This window comes from Solea solea, chromosome 14 (genome assembly GCF_958295425.1).
Source record: "Solea solea chromosome 14, fSolSol10.1, whole genome shotgun sequence".
In the NCBI taxonomy this organism is placed as follows: Eukaryota; Metazoa; Chordata; class Actinopteri; order Pleuronectiformes; family Soleidae; genus Solea; species Solea solea.
Genome location: NC_081147.1, coordinates 15,721,118 through 15,746,507, shown reverse-complemented (window position 1 = coordinate 15,746,507; position 25,390 = coordinate 15,721,118). Strand labels below are relative to the sequence as shown.

Here is a 25,390-nt window from a genome sequence, read left to right as displayed (position 1 = left end):
GAAACATCGTCTTAGGCTCTTTTAGGTATTTTAAGAACAAATGGCACCAAAATTATAAGTTAACCTTTAGATGGAAACTGAGCCTCAGGAGCATCTCTCTGTTGCAATGCATCTTCTTTTGGTGTCTGTGTTAAAAAAAAGAAAAATATACAACAGGTTAATGGTGCTCTTCAATAAAATCTGTCTGATGTGTATTGCACTGACACATGCTCGCTATTGTGGAGTACATTTATCAGGATCAAGTATCAATCAAAAACAAGAAAAACTGTTATTAAAGGAAAAAAACCCTCACTGGGGTATAATTAAAGGCACAAGTTCAGCAGATCACAAACAAAACATTACATCTACAGAGAGATGAAAGAGAAGAACATAGAGACCACGAGCATGTCACAAATCAATAATGTAAATAACAATTACAATCATCACTATTATCTTCATCATCTCATCCAGGGTGTGACAGGCACTATACTGCCATCTGGGATGGACAAGCCGTTGATGAAGGATGGATGAGGATAGTAAGTAAGTCTGGTGCTGGACTGCTTTTATGGCAGCAAGTCTCAAGAAAAGTCTAACGATTAATGAGCGATTGCCTTGATTACCTTCCTCTTCCTCTGTCCTCTACCAGACAGTATTGTGGCTGTTTCTTCTGTAATGAGATCTTAGATGTTGTACCTGGAATCAACTGGAGCCTCACTCTCAGTCTTTGGGCCAGTATAATGTCTGGTTGCTTATTCATCACCAGTTTGTCAGTCTGAGGTGGGCTCACTAGTCTTTGATCTCCCTCATCCTGCTTAGTGTACTGCTTCATGATGTTGGATATGGCGTGAAACCCTCTGTACACTGTGAGGAGTCTTGATGTCAGTGGCTTCTATCTTCACCTTTGGGCCTTTTCTAGAATTTTTAACCTCTTACTGTCACATGAAGGAAAGCAGTTTGATTTATTTTTTTGGGGTTGGAACAGCTGTCTATTTTTGCATTTGCTGTTGGCACAAACTGTAAATTACAACTCGGAGTAATCCAGCTTTCCGTTTGCTTATACAACAATGAGCTCAGTGGAGTCAAGACTTTTCTGACGCCACAGCAGCAGCTTAGTGTTGGCAGCGGGTTACATGTTCATGTGACATGTTGCATATGTGTGTGCGTGACAGAAGGTGCCTCATTAACTGTCCATCTTCTCCAGAGGCTACTGAAGGTTACGTAACACATTTGTGATTCTGGATTCTAGGAGATCATACACATGTCCAGCTTATATGCATAAATACGCACACACACGCACACTGGTTCCCATGACTATAGAGACTTACTCTAACCTTAAATTACACTATGGGGACTTGTTTTTTGTGCCTGTAAGGAAGACAAGTCCCCATATTGTGACTGTGTAAACAGATTTAGGTCCCCACAACATGAGTAATACCTGGAACACACATACACACGACCGGCGTTATCTGAAGGAGACAGAATTGTGACACCGTCCTGAGAGCTTGAGTTTCAACAGTCTGTGCCCTTTTTTTCTTTCCACATCAGAGGAGGTATCACGTTACAGGTCAATACATATTTTTCGTGCTTGTATGTGCTAAGTAAGAAACTGACATCAGTGGCTGATTTGACCCTGGAACTCCTCCAACCACTTTCCTTTCCTTTCCAATTTTCTCTGATCTTTTCTATACAGTATTTTGCTACTGCAGTTTTTTGGTATCACAGTACCATCATAGTACAAAATGAGTCAACCTTTGCAATATTGATATTAAGTGTCAGATCACATGCCTGGTTTTGATTTAATTAATTTGTTTTCTATTGATATTTCTAACCTTACATGTTTTCCCTAAGTATGATAACATTGGTGGGCTAAAGTGTGAGTATTCTCCTTCAAAGATTGTGTGAGGTTAGTTTTTCTTAGAATCCCCCTCCTCCTCCTTTATCATGTTTTTTTTTTAATCCTTACAATAACAGAGTAAGATTAAAAAAATACAGGCCTTGGGAGATTGAGAGATTTTTCTCTTTGATAAATATTTTTGCACTCAAATTATGCAGCTTTTAGATTATGAACAGCAGTTTAGAAACTGCCAAACAGAGGAAGAAGGAAAACACTAACTCACACAAACAACTGGTCATCATACACACACAGATCCTCCTTTACTTTCTTCCTTTTTTCTCTCCCTCACTAGATACAAAAACAAAAAAAATAAACAAACAAACAGAAAAACCTACTGTCCAGCTGATCTCAGTCATCGAGGGAAAAGGACCAGCAGGTTTCCAATCTGAGACAATTTGCGAATTGCGAATGATCATGGGACGATCTCTGAGGCAGCAGCTGCCTGCCCCACATCTTCAAGTGGAGCAGAAAATCAGGATAATATCATTGTGATAATCATCCTCCCATTATCCCATCACTTCAAACCATGGAGGAGAAGGAGGGTAGGGGGATAGGGGAGCACCAAGCCAGTGCTGGCCCAAGTCTTAATGGGGCTGAATTTGGGGCCCACTTCCACCACCTCAGAGTGCTTGGAAATCTGAGGGCAGTAAAATCACAAAACTGTCCTTGTTTTCAAAGTGAAGCACGAAGTGTGATGATACTGATACTGATAACTTTAAATCAGTTTCATGATTTTGGGTTTTAAAACTTGTAAGAGATGTGCAAATTTAATGAGCAAACCTGCAACTCCAAAATAAACAGTATTCTGTTATCTGAATATACCTAAAGACATCTAGATTTCTTTGATATGTTAAAATGTGGGCCCCTGGTGATCTGGGGGCCCCGAGGAGCCGCTTAGTTCGCTTATGCCTTAGGCTGGCTCTGCACCAAGTATTGGGGCCAGAGCATGCGTCAGAGTGAAGTAAGTGGAGGAGAAAAAAAGGAAAGAAAATGTGTAGCATACGCCTGGTTAACACAACAATATACTGTATTTGTTTGTGTTTGAGGATGTGCTGGTGTCTTTGTTCACATGTTCTTCATGTCTCTTTATTGTTATTATTCTTATTCTGAAAACATAAAAACACAAGCACTGTAACTAAAAACGATGTCTGATAATCCAAGTTTATGGTCATCATGTCGAAACCATCTCTGGATTTTATTTGTATGCTGTTGCCCACATAGTAGATTGATCAGTGTTGTTTGATGCACTGTGTTCAATATACATTTATAGCAGTAAACTATGCAGCTTTGTTGTATCTGATTTGGAGAAACCGGTCAGTAGACTCCAAAACCTTGTAAAAAAGCCTGGAGTCTTATTTTTAAGTGTGTGCAGTTGTCCATATACTGTTGTAACTATGGACGTTTTTATTCCAATAAAAAAACACATCATTATACAAAACACAAACCTGGAAAAACATCATGGCTACCCAAAGTGTTTTCCATTCCAAAATAAGCAGTAAAACTGCTCCGTATCTTATCAACAGCGTTCGTCTCACTTGCTGAGTCGGTTGCCAGTTGGTAGAACAGGGAATATTTTGCAGCACACGTACTTCTCAGCAGAGATTTATGAAGCTGTCATTACTAGGTACAGACATTTAAACATAATAATGTCACCACAAATCTGAAGCTCTTTAACACTTGAATACAATCATGAGCAGGGGAATACAGATGGGCAGACAAGGGAGGAAAGTTCCGGGAGAGTAGATCTTTATTGCCATCGTAACTCACACACAATTGTACAGTGCAGAGAGATGCGATTTCACAGCTCTTTTTAGACGCTCGGAACAGTTGGACAAAGTTAGAAATTAATCGGAAATCCTAATTAAATTAAACTCACTAAATGTGCAGTGCAGCCCAGATGCAAGATATTCTGTGCAATATTGTTGGGGAAATGACAAGTGAATGTGCAGTACAATATATTGGAACAGAGGATACTTTTACTTAGCAGCAAGTGACAGTGACAAAGACACACATCATTTTATTAGTGTTACAACAAGGCCACAAATCGCTGCACATTAAAACAAAACAAAACTGTATTTGTCACATAAAGGTGTAGTGTAAGCACTCTTGCCTTTGCAGCAAGAAGACCCAGGTTCACGACCTGGTCGGAACAAAGGCCTTTCTGCATGGAGTTTGCATGTTCTCACCATGTATGTGTGGGTTTTCTCCAGGTTCTTCAGTTTCCTCCCACAGTCCAAACACATGCAATATGGGGATTGGGTAAATTGGATACTCTAAATTGACCGTGAGTGTGAGAGTGGGTGGATGTTTGTTTCTTTGTGGCCCTGTGATGGATTGGTCATCTGTCCAGGGTGTACCCCACCTTTCACTCTATGTCAACTGGGATTGGCACAGCACCCCCCCCCACGACCCTCATTTGGAGGATAAAGCAACAGAAGATGGATGGATGGATTGTTTCTAAAGGAGTGCCTTTAGTGGAGAAAGGTGATGCAGTGTTTCCTATGGATGCCGTTCCAATCCAAATGGGTGCCGTTATGAAGTTCCCTACTGTCCCCACATGACAGTGTCCCAAAGGGTGTCCTTAGAGGAAATGATATTCCGTGCTGTATAGAAAATGCCAATTTGTGATAGAACATGATGCTGTGCTGTAACGGATGTCCCTGTATAATATACACAGGTGTGTGAGGATGTGGATAGTTAGGATACTAGTGGTGCCTGCCCCACCTGTGTGCAGTGGGTGCCCTGTTAAGTTTTTCCTCCGAAATGTCTGTGCACGCCACTGCACAAATAAATCACATTTGTAGAAAATCATGCTCCAGATCACCGGTGATGACATGTCGTCAGAATAGTAAAAAAATAACCTTACAATTGAAACATTCCAGAGATAAGAATAAAACTTGCTCTAAGAATTCAAACCAGTTCTTAAACTTCCAACCTCCCCCTCCTCCGTCCCCTCCCTCTCCCTCTCCTCTTCCAGAGAGCCGCCCCGCTGCCTGACAGCCGCTCCCCGTGAGTGACGCCCCGGCAGGAGCCTCATCAGTGTCCACACACACCGGCCACATGCTGCGTCGTTTCCTTACCCTGTGTTCGCCGGCAACAGGAAGCCTGTTTTCCGCATTTTTCCTGCCATTTCGGTTCACACACAGCAATCTTCTTCAGTGGGTAGCTCTCGATCAACAGCACGCGCCACCATCATGAAGTTGGTGTTCCTCCTCCTCTTCCTCCTCTCGTGGATCTTCTGCCCGCTGTGTCTCGCCAACATCGACGGTAAGAAAACTTGGTTTACGCGCAAATGTCCCTCAAACTCATTTCTCATTTGTGGACTGCTGTTGATAAAGTTACTCTTACTTTGCATTCATGTGTCGTAAACTCCATGCTTATACTTTATATATACGTTGCCCTCTTTGTGTGTCTTTTATATTTAATTCAATCAGAAATTGTTAATGTTTATTCTCTGCCTACATTCATTGACAATAACGAAATGGGAATTGTTTAAAGCAGTAATAAGCATCACTTACTTCCGTCATGACCAGTCTCTGTTTCTGCTGAAGTTTGCTGTTCAGGAGACAAAACTGGAACACAAGAGTCAGATGTCACTGTCCACCTCTCTGCAGCACACACACACACATGGATATTAAATAGCCCACTAAACACTTCCAAGTCCAGTAGGTTGATATAAACAGATGTGAAACCAGCAGCAGGTTAAACCACACATTAGCTCCCATGTCTAATTGTATGATTATCTCTTATCAATCTCATAATCATCAGCTTTTATTTCTGTCGCTGCCAACTGTAACCCAGTTACTCTGTCTCAGCTCCTCCCCACTCAACTGTCTGCAGTGCATCATCAGAATCTCCTCATCCTCTCATCTAATACTTGCCTCAATACTCCGAGACAGTGAGGGGGTGAATATCTACACATGGATGGAAGTAGTGCTGTACCCGTTCAACATTTGCCTATTTTATCTCTTGTATTTTTTATCCAAACAACATCAAAGTTGATACTGTACACACGTGTGTCTTCATTCAGTCACCTGCCAAGTTTTGAAGTTGGACAGTTATGGTATTAATAGACAGACAGACATTCCTTGCATTAATGGATAGATTATCTGGATAAAGTGTGACAGAACCTGCATTATATGCTCTAGTTGGCTTTTGATTTTCAACTATATTTCAAATGAGATAGTTGGATTTGACCAAATTTGTGAAAGCTAATTTCCACTCTCACAAACTACTCATTCTACAAGTCTGATGCACAAGATACATCAGTTCTCTCTCTCTCTCTGTCTCTTATGTGCACTGTGCACATGACGATCACTGTGAAAAGTCAAACCAATGTGAAAGTTGTTTAACTGATGGTCAAACATAATGAGCAGAACCACAGCATGGTTGAGGGTCAAAAGAACACTTGATTACATGTAGTTATTTACTTCTTACCAATTGCCACTGAATTGGCAGACACAGGATGTTATTGGTGGAAGATTGACTGTAACAATGAATATTTCTCCCGCTTTATTGCAGCCAAAAGTGAGTTTGTGTCCTTGGCGGAGATGGAGGATGCTCTGCTGAGGAACCTTTTCCAAGGTTACCAGCGCTGGGTCAGGCCCATCCTACGAGCCAATGACACAATTAGAGTTCGCTTTGGACTCAGGATCTCTCAGCTGGTTGATGTGGTGAGGATGAACACACACACTATCACGAGATTATTCATCTCCTTCTTTCATTTCCAAACAACTATGTCTCAAACCCCCTCCCCCCATCAAAACTATTTTTTGTCAAAGTTCTTGATTTTAAACAATTTAATTTAATACATTTTTATGTTCGCTAAACACATAAGAGCTCATCTGTTTTATTAAAGTGGCTACTGATGAGCCTACTTAAATGTTTTGACTACAGGTGTAAATTTTGCCCCATTTTGTGTTTACTCACATTCCAATTATGAATCAATAAAGAGCTGAAGACAGTGGTGGGGATGCAAGTAATTGCTTAGAGATGGGCTAGCACAATGTTAGTCTTTTTATGGATATATACCTGTATGTATGCAGTATGTTGCCTTATTATGGGGCAAAGACTAAAATACACCATACAAATCCTCATTCTGAAGTGACAACAACAGATGAATGTGGTTGTTGTGTCTCTTTGCAGTGTCCTTGTCCATTGTGCTGAAACCCAACAGCTTTTCAATGTCACAGTGTGGAGCTTTCCATGGTCCTGAAATAGATCTGGAGCACTTTCTGTATCTACAACCACCCAATCTCTTTCTCTCCGTAGTGTTCCTTTAATATTTCAGAAGAAGAAGTCAGTTTAGGTGTTCAAGAAGCGAAAATGGAAAATGCTAATGGAGGAGCCAGTCTTTTTTTGCCTTAAATATTTATCTCAACTGGTTTAGACTTAACTCTCCATTCTTTCAGCTGACACATTCGCTTGGTAAAGACAATTGGGGATGAATTAAACAAAGCCTCTTTATGGTTCTGCAGAGAAGGGGGATTTATGCTTCTGTTCTACTGGGTTTTTGGAATACTATGAGGGAGAGAGAGCTAACCACATGAACAGCAGTTTGGCTTCATTGTCCCCAGAGACTTTCTGGGCTGCAGCATGTCTGGATTAGATTATTAGATTATGGTTCACCTCTGGTTTGTGTAATCACCAAAATTTCAAACTCACTCTCACATGTGGGTCTGGATATATCAATCATTTACATCATTGAATATAGTATATGCCTTTCACTCCTGGCTAGTTTATTTCTCTGCTGTATTTTCTCAGTTTTACATTTCAAACTTCAGTTTGTTAAACGCTCTCCATTTATCTGTCCCTGTTATTTCTGCCCTATACTATTTAATTCTTGCTGTATCTATATTGCTCCAGCTGGTCTACGTCTCCTGCCTCTGGTTTCATGTTTCTTTTTACTTGTTTGCTAAGGAAGTGGCAGAGACAGGGAAATGAGATTCTGTCTGCTTCCATGAGCGAAAAATAAAGGATGATTTAATTTGCTTTTTAGACAAGCCTTCTTTAGAGTTCCACTGACAACATCTGATGCCTAGATCAGAACATGCCTAGATGTTTTTTTTTTTCTTGAATGTATTCATTGTAAATCTGACACATTTGAGGCAGGTGTAGACAAGAAAACCGGCCACTTAGCAGCACCTGAAAATATGAAAATAGTTTATATTTAATTATTGTTTATTGTCATGCATTTACTAAGGATTTTGAATGTTTTGTGAGGATATTAATCCCTGTGGTTTGAATTTTGATTTTGATTTTTCACCCATTCTTCTCTTTCTCTTAAGGATGAGAAGAACCAGCTCATGACAACTAATGTTTGGCTTTGTCAGGTAAGCAAGAGGACAAAAGCCTACATTGTTATAATAACTCTTTGAAACAATATGGTCTTCTGTTCAGCAGCAGAGCTGTTGTTGTTATTGTTTTTTTTTTTCAACAATTCAATATTAAAAGAATAACACTGGAAAGTACAGAGGCAAGACAAATAATTTAGCTCCAAACGTAAAATGAATAATCTTCATAGGAAAATGTTTCATGTTGGTCTAATAATGCAGCATCCTGTGTCCTGTATTTACCAGGAGTGGATTGATTACAAGCTGCGATGGAATCCAGAGAACTATGGAGGAATTACATCTATCAGAGTTCCCTCTGAAAATATCTGGCTTCCAGACATCGTCCTCTATGAGAAGTAAGAGTTCACTTGCAAATGATTTACAATCAACACAATCAGCGCTTTTTAACAACATTTTCTTCATGTATCCTCAGTGCTGATGGGCGGTTTGAAGGTTCCCTGATGACCAAAGCCATTGTCAGGTACAATGGTATGATTACGTGGACGCCACCAGCAAGCTACAAATCCGCCTGCGCCATGGATGTAACCTTTTTTCCATTTGACCGCCAGAACTGCACTATGAAGTTTGGCTCCTGGACTTATGATGGACACATGGTGGACCTGGTTCTGATGGACTTCCAAGTAGATCGTAAGGATTTTTTCGATAATGGAGAGTGGGAGATCCTCAATGCCACTGGTGCCAGAGGAAACAGGAAGGACGGCTTGTATTCATACCCTTTCATTACATATTCTTTTATTCTGAAGAGGCTCCCTCTGTTCTACACGCTCTTCCTCATCATCCCTTGTTTGGGTTTGTCCTTTCTAACGGTCTTGGTGTTTTACCTTCCGTCGGATGAAGGAGAGAAGCTGTCACTTTCTACCTCTGTCCTTGTGTCCCTCACCGTGTTCCTCCTAGTCATAGAGGAGATCATCCCTTCCTCTTCTAAGGTGATACCGCTGATTGGAGAATACCTGCTTTTCATCATGATCTTCGTCACGCTCTCAATCATTGTCACTGTCTTTGTCATCAATGTCCACCACCGCTCTTCAGCCACCTACCACCCGATGTCACCGTGGGTTCGTAATCTCTTCCTCCAGAAACTGCCAAAGTTGCTATGCATGCGTGGACACATCGACCGCTACCACTACCCAGAGCTGGCTCCTGAAAGCCCTGAGCTGAAGCCTCGCTCTGGAGGTCGGAGAGGAGGGCAAAGGGGCGGAGCCCACGGTCAGGTGACTTCCGTGGGGAAGGAAGACGAAGCCTGCTCGTCCATGATGGAGAAGGCCATCTATTCAGTGCGGTATATCAGCAGACACATCCGCAAGGAGCACTTCATTCGTGAGGTGTGTGTATAATGTTAGTTAATCACATTTAAACAATCAACTTGATATTTCTTAGGCATTAATGTTTCCTTGAGTTGTTGTCATTCCAACTCACATTTTCTTATTTTCCCAGGTGGTACAAGACTGGAAGTTTGTGGCCCAGGTGTTGGACAGAATCTTCCTGTGGGCTTTTCTCTCCGTCTCAGTGCTGGGCACCATCCTCATCTTCACCCCAGCGCTGTATATGTTCTTCAGGATTCCTCCTCCAGCTGCAAGCGAGAATCCACCTTTACACTAGTGGCAGTAACATACTGCTGATCTACCTTCAAGAATCTGTTACACTGTTACTTTGACTGTTTAAGTTGTCAGTATTTGTACAATTGATTTGAATTTTATCTCATGTTTTGATTGTATTTAAGTGAGAAATGCTTGTTCAAAGTTGCATTATGTGTTCCATTTCAAATTGTTACTAAAAATCGTTGTTGTGGTTTTAAGGGCAATAACACTACTAGTATCATTGGTTACACATGCTGGTCATTTGAACAAGGTATTTAAACTGAAATAAAAAACATTTAATTTATTAAAAAAGGTCTAAACCATTTACTTGATTTATTTACAGTACTTCATTTTCTATTTTTACTTTATATTTACACTTGACATTGCCTATGTTTATTATTTGGTCACAAGAACAAGATTAAGCACAGAATACCGTTCACCTTACCTTTATATATACTGTTATACTGTTTATCCCTTTTTTGTATAAAGTGAAAGTTGTCTATTGTGGAACAATCCTGTCACAAGCAGCTGAGAAAGTTTTAGTTTATTTGTACTATGAGCAAATGCACTGTCCAGTACACAGTATGTTAGAAATATCCGCAGATGACAGCACCACCTAGTGGTAAACTATATACACACACAACAAAAGACACATCCAGAAAACAACAGGGTGAAAGACGGGGTACTATGGAGGACTAAACAAGAGTAAATAAAAGCATTAATAAAAAAAGGCTTTACATTTATTTATACATTTCTGTTCACCTACATTTATTTATTTCTGTATTTCTGTGTCCACATGTTAGAGGTAGGAGGTCCTAACCTCAGTCAACAGCATGTTTGATTACAGGAGTGTGCTCGATTCGGGTCTCCTGTTTCTGCCTTACAAGTGGTGCTGATTCGTATTACTTTTTTTCTCATTTTGGACAAAGTACTAAACTATGACTTTTTGTCACATTTTGGACAAAGTACTAAACTATGACGTTTTATTGCAATTTTGAAAGACATACTGAAGTATGACTTTTTTTCACATTTTGGACAACATACTAACCTATGACTTTTTTATCACATTTTGGACAACATACTAAAGTATGACTATTTTGTCACATTTTGAACGACATGCTAACCTATGACTTTTTTGTCACATTTTGGACGACATACAAACATATGACTTTTTTGTCACATTTTGGACAACATACTAACCTAGGACTTTTTTGTCACATTTTGGACGACATACTAAACTATTCGGGCCACACGGTGTTGTAGTGGTTAGCACTCTCGCCTTGCAGCGAGAAGACCCGGGTTCGAGCCCCGGTTGGAACAAGGGCCTTTCTGCATGGAGTTTGCATGTTCTCCCCGTGTGTGCGTGGGTTCTCTCCGGGTACTCCGGCTTCCTCCCACAGTCCAAAAACATGCAATGTGGGGATAGGTAAATTGGACACTCCAAATTGACCATAGGAGTGAGTGTGAGAGTGAATGGTTGTTTGTCTCTATCTGTGTGTGGCCCTGCGATGGACTGGCGAACTGTCCAGGGTGTACCCCGCCTATCGCCCGATGTAGCTGAGATTGGCACAGCCCCCCCCGCGACCCTCTGGTTGAGGATAAAGCGGTAGATGATGACTGACTGACTGACTAAACTATTCCTATTTTAACATATTTTCTTTACTCATGTCCTTGAAATTCAAGTAAAAATTGTAAGAGCATGAAGACAAGTATCTCAGTCTACCAGAAGATGACTTGTATCTCTGAGGTTATAAGTTCTAATCTTACAATGAAGTGAAGTTCACACACTTTTAAAACTTTAGACCAAAAACAGAACTTAAAAACCCCAAGAAAATGTTTTCATACATCTCAGTCAAAGACATACTATACTATGACTTTTTTGAGTGATTTTGGACAACATACTATACTATGACTTTTTTTGGTGATTTTGGACAACATACTATACTATGACTTTTTTTGGTGATTTTGGACGACATACTATACTATGACTTTTTTGGCGATTTTGGACGACATACTATACTATGACTTTTTTGGCGATTTTGGACGACATACTAGACTATGACTTTTTATAGTGATTTTGGACGACATATGACCATTTTGACCGATTTTGGACGACATACTATAATATGACATTCTAGTAACATTTTGGACGACATACTAAAGTATGACTTTTTATAGTGATTTTGGACGACATACTATACTATGACTTTTTTGAGTGATTTTGGACGACATACTATACTATGACTTTTTTGACCGATTTTGGACGACATACTATAATATGACTATTTTGACCAATTTTGGATGACATACTATACTATGACTTTTTTTAGTGATATTGGACGACATAATATACTATGACTTTTTTGAGTGATTTTGGACGACATACTATACTATGACTTTTTTGACGGATTTTGGACGACATACTATACTATGACTTTTTTGAGTGATTTTGGACGACATACTATAATATGACTATTTTGACCAATTTTAGATGACATACTATACTATGACTTTTTTTAGTGATATTGGACGACATAATATACTATGACTTTTTTGAGTGATTTTGGACGACATACTATACTATGACTTTTTGACGGATTTTGGACATACTATACTATGACTTTTTTGACGGATTTTGGACGACATACTATACTATGACTTTTTTGACCAATTTTGGACGACATACTATACTATGGTTCTTTTGACCGATTTTGGACGACATACTAACCTATGACTTTTTTAACGATTTTGGATGACATACTATACGATGACTTTTTTGACCGATTTTGGACGACATACTAACCTATGACTTTTTTAACGATTTTGGATGACATACTATACTATGACTTTTTTGAGTGATTTTTGGAAGACATACTATACTATGACTTTTTTGAGTGATTTTGGACGACATACTATACTATGACTTTTTTGAGTGATTTTTGGAAGACATACTATGCTATGACTTTTTTGAGTGATTTTGGAAGACATACAATACTATGACTTTTTCTGGTGATTTTGAACGACAGTCTATACTATGACTGTTTTTGGTAATTTTGGACGACATACTATACTATGACTTATTTGAGTGATTTTGGACAACATACTATACTATGACTTATTTGAGTGATTTTGGACTACATACTATACTATGACTTATTTGAGTGATTTTGGACAACATACTATACTATGACTTTTTTGACCGATTTTGGACGACATACTATACTATGACTTTTTATAGTGATTTTGGACGACATACTATACTATGACATTCTAGTAACATTTTGGACGACATGCTAAAGTATGACTTTTTATAGTGATTTTGGATGACATACTATACTATGACTTTTTTGAGTGATTTTGGACGACATACTATACTATGACTTTTTTGACTGATTTTGGACGACATACTATACTATGACTTTTTTGAGTGATTTTTGGAAGACATACTATGCTATGACTTTTTTGAGTGATTTTGGAAGACATACAATACTATGACTTTTTTGACCGATTTTGGACGACATACTATAATATAAATATTTTGACCAATTTTGGATGACATACTATACTATGACTTTTTTTAGTGATTTTGGACGACATACTATACTATGACTTTTTTGACGGATCTTGGACGACATACTATACTATGACTTTTTTGAGTGATTTTGGACGACATACTATACTATGACTTTTTTGAGTCATTTTGGATGACATACTATACTATGACTTTTTTGACCAATTTTGGATGACATACTATACTATGATTTTTTTGACCGATTTTGGACGACATACTAACCTATGACTTTTTTAACGATTTTTGATGACATACTATACTATGACTTTTTTGAGTGATTTTTGGAAGACATACTATACTATGACTTTTTTGAGTCATTTTGGATGACATACTATACTATGACTTTTTTGACCAATTTTGGACGACATACTATACTATGATTTTTTTGACCGATTTTGGACGACATACTAACCTATGACTTTTTTAACGATTTTGGATGACATACTATACTATGACTTTTTTGAGTGATTTTTGGAAGACATACTATACTATGACTTTTTTGAGTGATTTTGGACGACATACTATACTATGACTTTTTTGAGTGATTTTTGGAAGACATACTATGCTATGACTTTTTTGAGTGATTTTGGAAGACATACAATACTATGACTTTTTTTGGTGATTTTGAACGACAGACTATACTATGACTGTTTTTGGTAATTTTGGACGACATACTATACCATGACTTTTTTTGGTGATTTTGGACGACATACTATACTATGACTTATTTGAGTGATTTTGGACAACATACTATACTATGACTTTTTTGACCGATTTTGGACTACATACTATACTATGACTTATTTGAGTGATTTTGGACAACATACTATACTATGACTTTTTTGACCGATTTTGGACGACATACTATACTATGACTTTTTATAGTGATTTTGGACGACATACTATACTATGACATTCTAGTAACATTTTGGACGACATACTAACCTATGACTTTTTATAGTGATTTTGGATGACATACTATACTATGACTTTTTTGACCGATTTTGGACGACATACTATACTATGACTTTTTTGAGTGATTTTGGACAACATACTATACTATGACTTTTTTTGGTGATTTTGGACGACATACTATACTATGACTTTTTTGGCGATTTTGGACGACATACTATACTATGACTTTTTTGAGTGATTTTTGGAAGACATACTATGCTATGACTTTTTTGAGTGATTTTGGAAGACATACAATACTATGACTTTTTTTGGTGATTTTGAACGACAGACTATACTATGACTGTTTTTGGTAATTTTGGACGACATACTATACCATGACTTTTTTTGGTGATTTTGGACGACATACTATACTATGACTTATTTGAGTGATTTTGGACAACATACTATACTATGACTTTTTTGACCGATTTTGGACTACATACTATACTATGACTTATTTGAGTGATTTTGGACAACATACTATACTATGACTTTTTTGACCGATTTTGGACGACATACTATACTATGACTTTTTATAGTGATTTTGGACGACATACTATACTATGACATTCTAGTAACATTTTGGACGACATACTAACCTATGACTTTTTATAGTGATTTTGGATGACATACTATACTATGACTTTTTTGACCGATTTTGGACGACATACTATACTATGACTTTTTTGAGTGATTTTGGACAACATACTATACTATGACTTTTTTTGGTGATTTTGGACGACATACTATACTATGACTTTTTTGGCGATTTTGGACGACATACTATACTATGACTTTTTATAGTGATTTTGGACGACATATGACCATTTTGACCGATTTTGGACGACATACTATAATATGACATTCTAGTAACATTTTGGACGACATACTTAAGTATGACTTTTTATAGTGATTTTGGACGACATACTATACCATGACTTTTTTGAGTGATTTTTGGAAGACATACTATGCTATGACTTTTTTGAGTGATTTTTGGAAGACATACTATGCTATGACTTTTTTGAGTGATTTTGGAAGACATACAATACTATGACTTTTTTGGTGATTTTGAACGACAGACTATACTATGACTTTTTTTGGTAATTTTGGACGACATACTATACCATGACTTTTTTTGGTGATTTTTGGAAGACATACTATACTATGACTTTTTTGAGTGATTTTGGACGACATACTATACTATGACTTTTTTGAGTGATTTTGGACGACATACTATACTATGTCTTTTTTGAGTGATTTTTGGAAGACATACTATGCTATGACTTTTTTGAGTGATTTTGGAAGACATACAATACTATGACTTTTTTGACCGATTTTGGACGACATACTATATACTATGACTTTTTTTAGTGATATTGGACGACATAATATACTATGACTTTTTTTAGTGATATTGGACGACATAATATACTATGACTTTTTTGAGTGATTTTGGACGACATACTATACTATGACTTTTTTGACGGATTTTGGACGACATACTATACTATGACTTTTTTGAGTGATTTTGGACGACATACTATACTATGACTTTTTTGAGTCATTTTGGATGACATACTATACTATGACTTTTTTGACCAATTTTGGACGACATACTATACTATGGTTCTTTTGACCGATTTTGGACGACATACTAACCTATGACTTTTTTAACGATTTTGGATGACATACTATACTATGACTTTTTTGACCGATTTTGGACGACATACTATACTATGACTTTTTATAGTGATTTTGGACGACATACTATACTATGACATTCTAGTAACATTTTGGACGACATGCTAAAGTATGACTTTTTATAGTGATTTTGGATGACTTACTATACTATGACTTTTTTGAGTGATTTTGGACGACATACTATACTATGACTTTTTTGAGTGATTTTGGACGACATACTATACTATGACTTTTTTGAGTGATTTTTGGAAGACATACTATGCTATGACTTTTTTGAGTGATTTTGGAAGACATACAATACTATGACTTTTTTGACCGATTTTGGACGACATACTATAATATGACTATTTTGACCAATTTTGGATGACATACTATACTATGACTTTTTTTAGTGATTTTGGACGACATACTATACTATGACTTTTTTGACGGATTTTGGACGACATACTATACTATGACTTTTTTGAGTGATTTTGGACGACATACTATACTATTACTTTTTTGAGTCATTTTGGATGACATACTATACTATGACTTTTTTGACCAATTTTGGACGACATACTATACTATGACATTCTAGTAACATTTTGGACGACATGCTAAAGTATGACTTTTTATAGTGATTTTGGATGACATACTATACTATGACTTTTTTTAGTGATTTTGGACGACATACTATACTATGACTTTTTTGACGGTTTTTGGACGACATACTATACTATGACTTTTTTGAGGGATTTTGGACGACATACTATACTATGACTTTTTTGAGTAATTTTGGATGACATACTATACTATGACTTTTTTGACCAATTTTGGACGACATACTATACTATGATTTTTTTGACCGATTTTGGACGACATACTAACCTATGACTTTTTTAACGATTTTTGATGACATACTTTACTATGACTTTTTTGAGTGATTTTTGGAAGACATACTATACTATGACTTTTTGAGTCATTTTGGATGACATACTATACTATGACTTTTTTGACCAATTTTGGACGACATACTATACTATGATTTTTTTGACCGATTTTGGACGACATACTAACCTATGACTTTTTTAACGATTTTGGATGACATACTATACTATGACTTTTTTGAGTGATTTTTGGAAGACATACTATGCTATGACTTTTTTGAGTGATTTTGGAAGACATACAATACTATGACTTATTTGAGTGATTTTGGACAACATACTATACTATGACTTTTTTTGGTAATTTTGGACGACATACTATACCGTGACTTTTTTTGGTGATTTTGGACGACATACTATACTATGACTTATTTGAGTGATTTTGGACAACATACTATACTATGACGTTTTTTGACCGATTTTGGACTACATACTATACTATGACTTTTTTGACCGATTTTGGACGACATACTATACTATGACTTTTTATAGTGATTTTGGACGACATACTATACTATGACATTCTAGTAACATTTTGGACGACATGCTAAAGTATGACTTTTTATAGTGATTTTGGATGACATACTATACTATGACTTTTTTGACCGATTTTGGACGACATACTAACCTATGACTTTTCTGAGTGATTTTGGATGACATACTTTGCTATGACATTTTTGAGTGATTTTGGAAGACATACAATACTATGACTTTTTTGACCGATTTTGGACAACATACTATAATATGACTTTTTTGACCGATTTTGGATGACATACTATACTATGACTTTTTTTTAGTGATATTGGACGACATAATATACTATGACTTTTTTAGTGATTTTGGACGACATACTATACTATGACTTTTTTGACCGATTTTGGACGACATACTATACTATGACCTTTTTGACTGATATTGGACGACATACTATACTATGACTATTTTGACTAATTTTGGACGACATACTATACTATGACTTTTTTGACTGATTTTGGACGACATACTATACAATGACTTTTTTGACTCATTTTGGACGACATACTATACTATGACGTTTTTGACTGATTTTGGACGACATACTATACTATGACTTTTCTGACAAATTTTGGACGACATACTATACTATGACGTTTTTGACTCATTTTGGACAACAATTTCAGGTGGTTTGGGGGCATACTTTCAGTTGGCTTAGTGGTTTGTGACACTCCCATTCAGAATTCAATATTAAGTAACAGTGGTTCAAAGCCCATCGTTGACGGATAAATAGGACAGTTGTGATTTTACAAAACATACTACACGATGACTATTTTAGACCACATACTATACTATGACATTTTTGACTGATTTTGGACGACATACTATACTATGACTTTTTTGACAGATTTTGGACGATATACTATACTATGACTTTTTTGACCGATTTTGGACAACATACTATACTATGACTTTTTATAGCGATTTTAGACGACATACTATACTATGACTATTTTGAGTCATTTTGGACGATATACTATAATATGACTTTTTATAGTGATTTTGGATGACATACTATACTATGACTTTTTTGAGTGATTTTGGACGACATACTATACTATGACTATTTTGACGGATTTTGGACGACATACTATACTATGACTTTTTTGACTGATATTGGACGACATACTATACTATGACTTTTTTGACTAATTTTGGATGACATACTATACTATGACTTTTTTGACTACTTTTGGACGACATACTATACTATGACTTTTTTGACTCATTTTGGACGACATACTATACTATGACGTTTTTGACTGATTTTGGACGACATACTATACTATGACTTTTTTGACTGATATTGGACGACATACTATACTATGACTTTTTTGACTAATTTTGGGCGACATACTATACTATGACTTTTTTGACTGATTTTGGACGACATACTATACTATGACTTTTTTGACTGATTTTGGACGACATACTATACTATGACGTTTTTGACTCATTTTGGACGACATTTCAGGTGGTTTGGGGACATTCTTTCAGTTGGCTTAGTGGTTTGTGACGCTCCCATTCAGAATTCAATATTAAGTAACACTGGTTCAAAGCCCATCGTTGATGGATAAATAGGACAGTTGTGATTTTACACAACATACTACACGATGACTATTTTAGACCACATACTATACTATGACATTTTTGACTGATTTTGGACGACATACTTTACTATGACTTTTGTGACTCATTTTGGACGACATACTATACTATGACATTTTTGACTCATTTTGGACGACATACTATACTATGACTTTTTATAGCGATTTTAGACGACATACTATACTATGACTTTTTTGAGTCATTTTGGACGATATACTATACTATGACGTTTTAAAGTGATTTTGGATGACATACTATACTATGACTTTTTTGAGTGATTTTGGACGACATACTATACTATGACTATTTTGACGGATTTTTTGGTATTTTTGGACGACATACTATACTTTGACATTTTTGACTGATTTTGGACGACATACTATACTATGACTTTTTTGACTGATTTTGGACGACAAACTATACTATGACTTTTTTAGGTGATTTTGTATGACATACTATACTATGACTTTTTTGACTGATTTTGGACGACATACTATACTATGACCTTTTTGACTGATATTGGACGACATACTATACTATGACTTTTTTGACTAATTTTGGACGACATACTATACTATGACTTTTTTGACTGATTTTGGACGACATACTATACTATGACTTTTTTGACTCATTTTGGACGACATACTATACTATGACGTTTTTGACTGATTTTGGACGACATACTATACCATGACTTTTCTGACAAATTTTGGACGACATACTATACTATGACTTTTTTGACAGATTTTGGACGATATACTATACTATGACTTTTTTGACCGATTTTGGACGACATACTATACTATGACTTTTTATAGCGGTTTTAGACGACATACTATACTATGACTATTTTGAGTCATTTTGGACGATATACTTTAATATGACTTTTTATAGTGATTTTGTATGACATACTATACTATGACTTTTTTGACTGATTTTGGACGACATACTATACTATGACCTTTTTGACTGATATTGGACGACATACTATACTATGACTTTTTTGACTAATTTTGGACGACATACTATACTATGACGTTTTTGACTGATTTTGGACGACATACTATACTATGACTTTTCTGACAAATTTTGGACGACATACTATACTATGACTTTTTTAGGTGATTTTGTACGACATACTATACTATGACTTTTTTGACTGATTTTCGACGACATACTATACTATGACTTTTTTGACTAATTTTGGACGACATACTATACTATGACTTTTTTGACTCATTTTGGACGACATACTATACTATGACGTTTTTGACTGATTTTGGACGACATACGATACTATGACATTTTTGACTGATTTCGGACGACATACTATACTATGACATTTTTGACTCATTTTGGACGACATACTATACTATGACATTTTTGACTGATTTTGGACGACATACTATACTATGACATTTTTTACTGATTTTGGACGAAAGACCATACTATGATTTTGACAAATTTTGGACGACATACTATACTATGACGTTTTTGACTCATTTTGGACGACATACTATATTATGACTTTTTTGTCTTATTTTGAACGACATACTATACTATGACTTTTTTTGGTGATTTTGGACGACATACTATACTATGACTTTTGTGAGTGATTTTTGAAAACATACTATTCTATGACTTTTTTGAGTGATTTTGGACAACATACTATACTATGACTTTTTATAGTCATTTTGGACGACATACTATCCTATGACTTTTTTTAATGATTTTGGACGACATACTATACTATGACTTTTTTTGGTGATTTTGGACAACATACTATACTATGACTTTTTTGAGTGATTTTGGACGACATACTATACTATGACTATTTTCACGGATTTTTTGGTATTTTTGGACAACATACTTACCTATGACTTTTTTGTCACATTTTGGACCACATACTAAAGTAGGACTTTTTTGTCACATTTTGAACGACATACTAACCTATAACTTTTTTTCACATTTTGGACTACATACTACCCTATGATTTTTTGTCACATTTTGTACGACATACCAAAGTATTACTTTTTTGTCACATTTTGAGCGACATATTAACCTATAATTTTTTTTCACATTTTGGATGACATACTAACCTATGAATTTTTTTTACACATTTTGGACGACATGCTAAAGTATGAATTTTTTTTACACATTTTGCACGACGTAGTAAAGTATGACTTTTTTGTCACATTTTGGACGACATTACTTTTTTTCAAATTTTGGACAACATACTAAACTTTGTCGTTTTATTGCAATTTTGGACGGAATAATAAAGTATGAAGTTTTTTTACACATTTTTGACGACATGATAAAGTATGAATTTTTTTTACACATTTTGCACAACATAGTAAAGTATGACTCGTTTTTCACATTTTGGAGGACATACTAACCTATGACTTTTTTGTCACTTTTTGGACGACATACTAAAGTATGAATTTGTTTTACACATTTTGGACGACAAACTAAAGTATGACTTTTTTGTCACATTTTGAACGACATACTAACCTATGACCTTTTTTTCACATTTTGGACAACATAGTGAAGTATGACTTTTTTTCACATTTTGGACAACATACTAAAGTAGGACTTTTTTTCACATTTTCGACCACATACTAACCTATGACTTTTTTGTCACTTTTTAGACGACATACTGAAGTAATACTTTTTTGTCACATTTTGAACGACATACTAACCTATGACATTTTTTCACATTTTGGACGACATTATTTTTTTTCACATTTTGGACAACATACTAAACTTGGTCGTTTTATTGCAATTTTGGACGACATACCAAAGTATGAATTTTTTTACACATTTTGGACGACATGCTTAAGTATGAACTTTTTATACACATTTTGCACAACATAGTAAAGTATGACTCTTTTTTCACATTTTGGAGGACTTACTAAAGTATGAATTTTTTTACACATTTTGGACGACATGCTAAAGTATGAACTTTTTATACACATTTTGCACAACATAGTAAAGTATGACTCGTTTTTCACATTTTGGAGGACATACTAACCTATGACATTTTTTCACATTTTGGACGACATACTAAAGTATGACTTTTTTGTCACATTTTGGACGACATTATTTTTTTTCACATTTTGGACAACATACTAAACTTTGTCGTTTTATTGCAATTTTGGACGAAATACTAAAGTATGAATTTTTTTACACATTTTGGACGACATGCTAAAGTATGAATTTTTTTTACACATTTTGCACAACATAGTAAAGTATGACTCTTTTTTCACATTTTGGAGGACATACTAAAGTATGAATTTTTTTAACACATTTTGCACAACATACTAAAGTATGACTTTTTTGATTGATTTTGAACGACATACTAACCTATGACTTTTTTTCACATTTTGGATAACATACTAAACTTTGATGTTGTATTGCAATTTTGGAGGACATACTAACCTATGACTTTTTTGTCACTTTTTGGACGACATACTAAAGTATGATTTTTTTTTACACATTTTGGACGACATACTTAAGTATGACTTTATTGTCACATGTTGAACGACATACTAACCTATGACTTTTTTCTCACATTTTGAACGACATACTAACCTATGTCGTTTTTGTCACGTTTTGGACGACATACTAATATATGACTTTTTTTTCATATTTTGGACAACATACTCAGTTATGACTTTTTTTTCACATTTTGGACGACATACTAACCTATAACTTTTTTTCACATTTTGGACGACATACTAACCTATAACTTTTTTTCACATTTTGGACGACGTACTAACCTATAACTTTTTTGTCACAATTTGAACGACATACTAACCTATGACTTTTTTTTCACATTTTGGACAACATAGTAAAGTATGACTTTTTTTCACATTTTGGACGACATACTAAAGTAGGACTTTTTTTCACATTTTGGACCACATACTAACCTATGACTTTTTTGTCACATTTTGGACGAAATACTAAAGTATAATTTTTTTTTGCACATTTTGCACGACATTGTAAAGTATGACTCTTTTTTCACATTTTGGAGGACATACTAACCTATGACTTTTTTCCACATTTTGGATAACATACTAAACTTTGATGTTGTATTGCAATTTTGGAGGACAAACTAACTTACGACTTTTTTGTCCCTTTTTGGACGACATACTAAAGTATGACTTTATTGTCACATTTTGAATTACATACTAACCTATTACTTTTTTTCACATTTTGGACGACATACTAACCTATGACTTTTTTTCACATTTTGGACGACATACTAACCTATGACTTTTTGTAATATTTTGGACGACATACTAACCTATGACTTTTTGTCACATTTTGGATGACATACTAACCAATGACTTTTTTACACATTTTGCACAACATACTAAAGTATGACTTTTTTGATTGATTTTGAACGACATACTAACCTATGACTTTTTTTCACATTTTGGATAACATACTAAACTTTGATGTTGTATTGCAATTTTGGAGGACATACTAACCTATGACTTTTTTGTCACTTTTTGGACGACATACTAAAGTATGATTTTTTTTTACACATTTTGGACGACATACTTAAGTATGACTTTATTGTCACATGTTGAACGACATACTAACCTATGACTTTTTTCTCACATTTTGAACGACATACTAACCTATGTCGTTTTTGTCACGTTTTGGACGACATACTAATATATGACTTTTTTTTCATATTTTGGACAACATACTCAGTTATGACTTTTTTTTCACATTTTGGACGACATACTAACCTATAACTTTTTTTCACATTTTGGACGACATACTAACCTATAACTTTTTTTCACATTTTGGACGACGTACTAACCTATAACTTTTTTGTCACAATTTGAACGACATACTAACCTATGACTTTTTTTTCACATTTTGGACAACATAGTAAAGTATGACTTTTTTTCACATTTTGGACGACATACTAAAGTAGGACTTTTTTTCACATTTTGGACCACATACTAACCTATGACTTTTTTGTCACATTTTGGACGAAATACTAAAGTATAATTTTTTTTTGCACATTTTGCACGACATTGTAAAGTATGACTCTTTTTTCACATTTTGGAGGACATACTAACCTATGACTTTTTTCCACATTTTGGATAACATACTAAACTTTGATGTTGTATTGCAATTTTGGAGGACAAACTAACTTACGACTTTTTTGTCCCTTTTTGGACGACATACTAAAGTATGACTTTATTGTCACATTTTGAATTACATACTAACCTATTACTTTTTTTCACATTTTGGACGACATACTAACCTATGACTTTTTTTCACATTTTGGACGACATACTAACCTATGACTTTTTGTAATATTTTGGACGACATACTAACCTATGACTTTTTGTCACATTTTGGATGACATACTAACCAATGACTTTTTTACACATTTTGCACAACATACTAAAGTATGACTTTTTTGATTGATTTTGAACGACATACTAACCTATGACTTTTTTTCACATTTTGGATAACATACTAAACTTTGATGTTGTATTGCAATTTTGGAGGACATACTAACCTATGACTTTTTTGTCACTTTTTGGACGACATACTAAAGTAGGATTTTTTTTTACACATTTTGGACGACATACTTAAGTATGACTTTATTGTCACATGTTGAACGACATACTAACCTATGACTTTTTTCTCACATTTTGAACGACATACTAACCTATGTCGTTTTTGTCACGTTTTGGACGACATACTAAAGTATGACTTTTTTTTCATATTTTGGACAACATACTCAGTTATGACTTTTTTTTCACATTTTGGACGACATACTAACCTATAACTTTTTTTCACATTTTGGACGACATACTAACCTATAACTTTTTTTCACATTTTGGACAACGTACTAACCTATAACTTTTTCGTCACAATTTGAACGACATACTAACCTATGACTTTTTTTTCACATTTTGGACAACATAGTAAAGTATGACTTTTTTTCACATTTTGGACGACATACTAAAGTAGGACTTTTTTTCACATTTTGGACCACATACTAACCTATGACTTTTTTGTCACATTTTGGACGAAATACTAAAGTATAATTTTTTTTTGCACATTTTGCACGACATTGTAAAGTATGACTCTTTTTTCACATTTTGGAGGACATACTAACCTATGACTTTTTTCCACATTTTGGATAACATACTAAACTTTGATGTTGTATTGCAATTTTGGAGGACAAACTAACTTACGACTTTTTTGTCCCTTTTTGGACGACATACTAAAGTATGACTTTATTGTCACATTTTGAA

General features: G+C 35.3%; 1 protein-coding gene across 2 annotated transcripts; it reads left to right on the top strand.

The window, feature by feature from the left end:
• Positions 1-4,882: 4,882 nt before the first annotated feature.
• Positions 4,883-10,513, top strand: LOC131472111 (neuronal acetylcholine receptor subunit non-alpha-2-like). Of its 2 annotated transcripts, XM_058648978.1 has the most exons (6): positions 4,883-5,140; positions 6,395-6,546; positions 8,161-8,205; positions 8,452-8,561; positions 8,639-9,548; positions 9,661-10,513. In XM_058648978.1, the coding sequence occupies exons 1-6, from the start codon at positions 5,068-5,070 to the stop codon at positions 9,823-9,825; spliced, it is 1,455 nt and encodes a 484-aa protein (XP_058504961.1). In that variant the 5' UTR covers positions 4,883-5,067; the 3' UTR covers positions 9,826-10,513. The 2 variants fall into 2 exon arrangements, with proteins under 2 accessions (XP_058504961.1, XP_058504962.1); XM_058648979.1 differs by lacking the exon at positions 6,395-6,546 and having other exon boundaries at positions 5,073-5,140.
• The last annotated feature ends 14,877 nt before the right edge of the window (positions 10,514-25,390 follow it).